An 8,883-nucleotide genomic window follows, 5' to 3' on the forward strand; every position below is an offset into this window, starting at 1 on the left:
GATTGCTATTCACAATAATCGCGCACACTGATGGCATTTGCGTGCCATGTTTGGCAGCCACACGGCGGCTGGGGAAGTTTGTGCGGCCTTAAGGAAAACCTCATGACGTTCAACGCTTTGTCATATCCAGCTTGCAACATAAAGCGCTGTCCGATGTACACATACGTGGAGAAAACCCAAGCCATCCAAATGCAAAGGTGAACTAAAAAGTAAAAACGGAACCTCACTGTCGTCACTGGGTGTGGTCGGGTGCGTGGTAGCTGATGTACATAGAATGTAGAGAACTTAGCAGGGGAGTTATTTTATAATGCAACTTTCGAAGGCTTTTACTTCTCCCATACGATCTAGATGCTGATCATCAGGGATATGTCTTAATTCCACACTGTTGTGTTGGACAAGGTTAGGACAAAGAGTTAGCATATAGTTCCACTGACGTTGGAAATATATGAATCCGGATCGAATTGTGCGAACTTGCGTGGAAGTAAATTCCGTTTATTAACAAATTACACAGATTCAGATACAGTGCATTAAGAGTCCAACGGAAGTTTTGAATCTCCATGCCCTAAATAACACCTGGCGTACATAACTTCTGCCACTCATTTGTTATACAGCTTTGTATCTCCTCTTCTTTGACGCATTACCTGCTCGACAACAGATAAATTATTCAAATATTTTGGAGTAAGAGTCCTAGACCAGCCGTTTTTTATGATTTTTCATTGGAGCAAACGTTAATTTTTGCAAATTTGTGGTCATAGAACTGCACGTTCTTAATGATAATATATTGAGTACGACTGCACAGCAAACCGATAAACTAATATTCATGCAATCTAACATACCTCCCAAATCTGACGGCGCCGATGATATACCGCCTGTTGTCCCGCCTGAAGATGCTGCGAAGTTTATGAGATAAGGATTTTACATTAGCAAAGAACGTTTTCTTAGAAATCCGATGACGATGGTGCCGATATCGAATACTATGATCATATTATTGAGTACTTCTTCTTGGGCTTGCGGTTTCCGACGGTTTTGGAGATAGAGCATAGATCTGGAAAACGGTTGTAATTTATGGCTTGCTTAGACGGCACCCGACGGTTTTCCCGACTGATCAGCTTGAATAGAGCGACATTAGGAACTGTCATTTTATTTCAGGCGAGATGAACAGAATTTTGCAGAGAATTCAGCGATCAACACTTTTTTCAGTTTTTACCGGTTACAATTTAGCCATACTTACAAGCTTTAAGTGCAGTTCCACAGAGTTAGTCGTCAAAATTGTTGAGGTCCACTCTGAACATTTTTTTGGTGATGATCATAAAGCCATTATCCAGCTGAGTGCACGTCAAGCATTAATCATCTATATGTGTAAAAAGGGGTGCTGTATTCAATCAGCTGGTCAGTTTTACATGTGGCCTACTAGTTTGCAAATAGAATTGTGTTTTAAATTTAATGACGTCATTTAGATTATAGTTCAGTCGGTCGAAGTAAACAATAATTTTTTTCAAGATTCCCACTAATTCAGGAAGTGAAAACTCTCCAGGACAATACCAGTCCTATCAGTTCGAAAAAAGTTTGTCAGTTGTATCGCAGGTGCAATTGCTGAAAACATTCTTCACTAGGAACATCTAAAAGTTCACGGAACCCAAGTTAATGTCACCCGTAATCAGATTTTCATTTATTCATTATAGCTCAGCTCACTTGCCCGTTTCCCTTTTAGTAACATATACACAGTATCTGTACATGTGTAATTAATGAGGCATATCCTTAAGACATTCATCAGAACACCCTGAATTTATAGTCGTATACAAACCTATAGAGAAAAACCGTATGCGCATCAAACCGCAAAGCAGACTCCTTCCTGTTCCCTGATGGCTGACATTATCTGGGAAACTGCACTGCTTGACGGTGGAATCACCCACCGAAAACACTTTTCCGTAGGGACCTGGATTGTTCAGAACCTGGCTGTTTTTCTTGGTTATTATTGGCCTCTTATGCGCTTCTGAAAACAGTTCGAATTTTTGAGCCCGTAAGCCGCTAGAGATTTCAGTTTTGTGAGGTAAAATACGGAGCTTTCCAATAAAACCCTTAGTGACTGCCTATTTGTGATAACGCAACTACACCTAGCTACAGTTTACGTGATGGAGCTACTAGAACTGATTTCTGCGTAGTATATTTTAGAGATGCGGAAACTTGCTTGGAAAACTTACTTCCCAGGTTTGGGTCAGTTGACGTGACTGGATGCAAAACAGGTAGGCTATAATAATTTGGGCTAGAACAACCGAGTTATATCTGTAGGCCACATGAAGATAATTTTCGGGCTGAGTTCATTCCACCGACTTTACACTAGCTGACTGGAACATCCATTAGGCTTAGCGAAATTATCCGGAGTGTGAAATATCAAATAACCTTGAAGGCAAACGGCACTTACTGTTTCCCAAACATTCGCTGGTAAGCAGATGGAGTATAATAAGATTTATGGAAATCGTTCGCATCTCTGTGACTTTCTTGGATTAACCAGCGTAGTTATGAGCCTATTTATTCTTTCCAAACCATCCCTTTGGATATATCTTTTTGTGCACTTACATGAAAACACCGCACAGAAATCTCATACACTATTTCGCCAGACATTTGATGGTGAACCAATCGAGTGTAATACCATGAGAACATGTAGCTACAGTTTTGATAAAATAAACACAGTCGCACAAGCAAACGCACCAATGGCATCAGTCTTGAAGAATTGTGATCCTCAGCATATCTGTTATTCTGCTGTATATGGAACTCCAGGAGTGTCGATATCAAAACTATACGTTTTGGAGGACATTCACAGAAAATCCTCTCATAAGGAGAGTTGTGCAGGGAATCCATGGGCGTTTTATTCCACAGCAAGTCTACCCTGAGGTCCGTTCAAATTTTACGCTTTGGTTGACCATTTGGTCCTCTATTACAGGACTCTTTTTATTAGTATTCTGGAGTTGCTGGAACAAACTTCGGCACAGACTTTGTGTTCTAGCAATTACGACAAGAAGGGTGTGTTCCTGCTAAATTTTGCAGGTAGAAATCAAAGACTTGGTAGGTCAACAGGAGCAGTGATTGCGCATTTGACTAATGAAAAACAGTTCACCGTTTGGCAAGATTAATTACCGTGCCTTCAGCAACGCAAGATTTACAGTTTAACAATACTGAATAAGAATCTGGAAACGCAATTCTGTCTTTGTTATATCACTAGGACTTTAATCTGTATGCCACTCTTTGAAGCAGGCTGCGACCAACACACCCAAACAAATGTCACTTGCAATGAAGCGCCAAATTTGGACGAAAAATTGGATATTAATTATTACTCACGAAACACGGTAACCACCTGTGTTACACCATTGAGAAGACCGGGTGATGCCCCCGTAACCGATGTTCCGTTTGCTAAGTAAGGAATTTGGTGGCAATTCTACGGGCAAGTGAACGCCGCTGTCGGTCGCCGGACACGCATAATTACAAACCAAATATCCTCAAAGATGGTTGTGGAAACGATACCCTGCCCTCCTCCACACAGCAGAATCCACATCATTATATTAACAGCGTAAGCAGGACAAAAAACACAACACAGAATTAACTTGGAAGGTCATTTTCGAATGTGATCAGCTAAAAGAATATATGACTAACATTGCGCTAACGGAGGAAACTTCGGGCGAAATAAGGAAGGGGTTGATCACATGTCTTACGACGCCGCTTTCGCAAAGAACTGGGTTGACAGAAGACGCAGAACGATGACCTACGCACCTAATACCTCTTCTGGTCGCCTGACGTGAATTTGAATATGCTGATTCAGTAAGTTTAACGTGGTGGCCGTGCTTCTCATTTGGCTCTGGGCGTTTCTACGGGGCTGCATTAACCCATTTGGCAGTAATGTGCGGTGCCATTTGGCGTTAAGGTAATACGACGTGCCAACTCCAGAAGCTTTAATGCATCAAACATGCACAAACCACCCAAGTCCTATCCGCCATGCGCCAAAGTTTCTCATACAGAACAGGTTTCTTACATGATATCAGAGACACATGAGAGCACATTCTGCAAAGTATGGTTGTTTCAAAAAGTATAACCAAGAAAAATAGCCAGCTGGACGAACAAATGGACTATGTTGTCGATGTTTGCATAAAGCAACCAACGAATATCTTGTAACTTGTTACTTAACAGCGATATAGTGTGAACGTGAATTTTAAGCGTTGTTGTCTCGTAAACCATTTAGAATGGGAAGAACTGGTGAATCCACAGATATCCAGATGTTCACCGTGCATTTCTTTGGTTGAAATTCATATTTTTATAATTCATGCCTTGTTAAAAGTGAACCGATATCATGCCGTAAACAAACATTTTCTTCTGAGTTTACGTCCAAAATAGCATCAGGATACCTAGCCAATTGCTGTAATTTTAATATAATAGATTTTGCTGTAATCCTAACATAAACTGCGTGGATAAATATTGTCTTTTGGAGAGATTTTGCATAAATCAGTAATATTTTGTAGCCTGCTTAATACTTAGGATGTTCCGATATGAATTCTTCTGCCAGCACAACCCTTGTTCGGTTACATTTAACTGGTTACCTCATTTCTCTCGTTCGTAATCAGTATTCTTGGTAGCATAGCGGCTACAACATATTTATCTGTCACCCTTGAAATCATTAAATCGAGCGCTTAGTTTGTAAATTTCTGAGCATTTGGTTTGATAACCATTTAAGTAACACAATATCATCCATTTTCAACACGGATGGTTTTGGAGAAGAACATGAGTGATTTAACTTCAGTATTGTGAAGAAAAGAGTGGAGATAGAGAAGGAACAGACTCGGTGCTAGCTTTTTATTGTACATTCGATGCGCATGCTCATCCGCACATGCATTTAACGGACCTGGATGGGAAGTGACAAGTACCGACGTCGGTTAGCTGCGACCGTTTGCAACGTTTCTAATCGGGTGCGTCTGTGCCACGCGGACGCCACCCTGGAAGGCGGGTAGCTGCGCCAGTACGCGGACATTTCCCATTATATGTATTTTGCTGTGTCTACTGTCCGCTATCTGTAGAACGATTATTTGGCATACAAAACACGTGCCCTAAAGAACGCAGTTTCTCGTATGGTACACGATATGGTACACATATATGTCCTGCTGTGGCGCTTCAGTTAACGCTGCTGATACTTGGGGATCCATGCACTGGCGTCATCTGTCGTACCATTTTCAGAACTGACACAACCGACCAGCAGGCCGCACCAAACCTTGTTGCACTAAATTCACCAGTATTCAGGAATGATACAACCCACAGGACCCTTCAAGCGCTCCGCAGTTTTGTGCATATCTACATGGAGTGTAAGTGGCATGCGCAAGTGCATTTCTAGGAGCATCACATTTGAATCCGTGGGTGTTGGAGTAAATTTAGTTAGATCACGAACATGCGCGCCTTCTTGATTTCCAAAGAGAAAAGTGATATTGCCTGTATATCCCATAGTGACAAGTATATCATCAGCGATCATTTGGAAAAATTGGGCTTCAAATTCCTGCCAGCGTCTGCCTGCTGGGCCATGGAATGTGAATGGAGAGAGTGGACTACCCTGAGAGTCACATCCCTGTGTACGTAAACTCTTGGAGATTCCCTAGTACACTATCACACGTTTACAACAAGAGAGAACTCAGTACGTCGACAAAAACCCTTACGGCTTTTTCTGACGGTAATGTGTCTCAAGAGATGCAACTTAACAATCAGATTAAGTGTGTCTGCGTGATTCTCAAACACAGAAATCGGGTTATTTTACGACTGGCGTTGTTCAATCACGTGATGAAGTATTAGGATTTCCTTTAATCAACCTATCTATGCTGAAATCTTTTTTACTGCTCAGACAATCTTCGATTAAGAATTTCATTTCTATCTTTGATCAGTGCGATTTGAAGGCCATCCGAACCAGAAAATCAGTGGTGCTTTAGTAAACAGGTCGGTCACGAACCTCCGAGACCTTAAGACATCTCACGTTCGCCAATGACTGTACCAAGAGAGCTGTGTAATACAGTTGCGTGGCACCTCTCACACGGTGAATTTTGCTTCGAACTTTTGGTTCTGGAGTTGAAACGTTCTTCTCCCTCAGGAGAACAGCTTTGAACTGACCATGGATGTCTTCACTAACATGTGATCACCGGTCAACTAAAATGCTCGACAGGCATTGCCGCCTTCTTTGCCTTCTACCATTTTTAGGCTTTCTGTAGGTGCTAGATTTTACGGTCTCCCAATGCGCTCATTTTTACTTTACGTCTAAAAGTTAGATGATTTTGGTTACCGCCGGGATCCGGGGTTTAAACCCTGCCCCCGTCAAACCTATTGACCCCTGATTGAATGGGCCTACTAGGGTGCAACAAGCACAAATCTCATCATCGCGTACATAGTTGGCGTTCTGACATCAGTATAAACACACATCTGATGGTGAACTAGATGATAGTGGCTTCATGCGGCTAACAAATTCATTTGAGGGGCGAGCGTTCCGAACGAATTTTCAACTTCTATCACAACCCAGGTGCGTTATTCTGATTCTAACTTCTAAAACCTTGGTCGATTGCCTTCACTGATAAGATGCCATGTTAAACAATGCTTGTGAATAAAACTCGGGGGTTGGTTGATGTCGGCTCACTTGTTGGCACGAAACATAACGCTATCCAGGGAAAACAATGATTCGTCGGGCGCAACTTATGGCCTTACGAAGATTAGCTATGTGTGTTAGAAGCACTGTTCGCCATTTAAACAATCGCCATGGGATGGATGCAGTCGAATTCGTATCAGCGGGTCGGAACATATCGTAGATGTCATTGGCCCGTTGCCTGATGTCCGGAGTGCTGTAAGAAAACACATCTGGTAAGGCACATAACGGCATGGTGTCATGTGCACACATCCTTTGCACGTGACATTTGATTTCATCTAAGGATCGGACAACGCCTTTCATAACACAAATTGTAATGATATGGTGAGCAGTTCCCCAAACTCCAGCCACCAGCAGGGTTGTTCCTGCCGGGCCGAGATCTCACCCCTCGATGTGAATATCCGGCAAGTCTCTGACCCCGCTATCGGTGGCTTGGCATTTCAGCGTACTGGTTTCGTGGCAGTGTATAATCAGGTGATCTGATACAATTGGGCGCTCAGAGCAGCTTACTACCTAGCGTGCATGCCACAAACCCACCTTGAAAACATCACACCTTTCATCGTTTGGTGAGTGTAAATCTGACACACCAATGTTACAGCGGAAAAACCTTGGATAACCGCATTTGTGATGTTCTATCACATGGCAAATATCTACTGGATTCGATGCTTTTCACCCGCCGTCAATTTGAATACACTTAAATATTTGTGCTCGGATTTGACGCATGCATGACCGGCCGCCTAATATCCATACTAAATCTCATAGGTTTTATAGCTGGTACGCGAACGTTCCCATCGGCTACCCCAGCGGAATTTACCCAGTGTCATTGGTGCCATGCGTAAGGAAGTTTTAAAAGCCACGTTCACGTGGACAAATTTAATATTCGGGGATTTTGGTGATAAAAGTAGATGCCGCATAATGCTACAATTCGCATTTTGTTCTACTGTGCTTCTGAAAAGTGTCAGTAGCGTAAATCAAACAGAATCGGTCAGCTATGTAGGGACATAATCTCCATACCTACCCTTTGTTTTTCAAACTTTCTGGTCGGTGATTCTGCGGAGGTTACGAATAATTCTACATTCTTCATTGGGATAATTTCGAGTTTGCTCTATTCAATCCTGCCGATAAATACTTCTCTGATGATAATATTAACAAAGCATGAATGCGATATATGGAGTAAATAAGACCCAATTTCCGTTAACCCAGATCCATAGGAATTACATCAAGAATCTGTACGAGGATGACACAAAAGATTTGGCACGATGGATTTTGACGGGAAATAGAGCATCGCGTGTTTTTGCGGTGAGCATGACATGTGTCTATGTGTTCATGAATAATACACATTACGAAGATCCCGCTAGATTTGTGGGGGTTGGGGTAAATTTTGGATGACTGATCACGCAGTGTATAAACGTGGCAAATTGGGAGTCTGATTATAGGAAATTGTCATTGCCGCTTCCACTCTCTGCAATGATTTAAAATGGAAAACTTTCATCCTGGCTGACCCGTATCCCACCACAATCGTAGCAGTTTGAGGACAGATTCAAGTGCCAAATGTGTTGCCCGATAATTAAAATTCACATTCCTAATTCACAATTCTGTGGTTGTTTAAACTGAAACACTTTGATCGTGAATAACACGTCGGCGGGTACTACCAGGTCTATGTCAATCCAGATGGTAGTTTCGCACGTGAAACTCATATACGTCTTTCAGCGTGACGATTCCATACGTTGTTGGTCATAGAGAAATGGATTCACACGACTGGCATCATTTGAAGCTATATGGCTATCGGGCTTTGCCTAGCAAAATTCCTTCAGTCAGCTTCCTTTGTTGCTCTTGGAGAATGTGCTTTAAGGATTTGTAAGTGTGCCACAGGTGAGATAGCTGTTAATCAAATTTGCGCAAACGAAGCAGTTTTCAATACGAGGGATGAAAGAGACTAAGCTCAGTCGATCCGAATGATCAGGTGTTTCGACTAGCCTGGAGGACGTGAGCACATACACCACATGAACTCTCACATTTTAATACTATACTTTTGTATTCTTATCATCCTGGCACACTGTATTCCTTGTAATTATATTCATGTAGCGTGAATAAAGTACTTAATCCAATGCATGTGAATCATATCGCTGCTTCAACACTTTAAGCTGGCTTGCTTGCGCTCGCCACACATTAGTCAATCATAGAGCTCCTGAAGACATAGTCGGTCGCAAGCTACTGACTTGTTTATT

General features: G+C 42.1%; 1 protein-coding gene across 1 annotated transcript in view; it reads right to left on the minus strand.

Annotated features, from left to right (window-relative positions):
- Positions 1-21: 21 nt before the first annotated feature.
- T265_11811 (hypothetical protein) overlaps positions 22-8,883 on the minus strand; it is a gene marked incomplete at both ends in the record, with an annotated part of 16,283 nt that continues 7,421 nt past the window's right edge. Inside the window, one exon of the mRNA XM_009178581.1 lies at positions 22-890. Within this exon, the coding sequence (XP_009176845.1) occupies positions 828-890 (63 nt within the window). The remainder of the gene's footprint in view (positions 891-8,883) is intronic.

The sequence above is a fragment of the Opisthorchis viverrini genome, assembly GCF_000715545.1.
Source record: "Opisthorchis viverrini unplaced genomic scaffold opera_v5_594, whole genome shotgun sequence".
NCBI classification, from domain to species: domain Eukaryota; kingdom Metazoa; phylum Platyhelminthes; class Trematoda; order Opisthorchiida; family Opisthorchiidae; genus Opisthorchis; species Opisthorchis viverrini.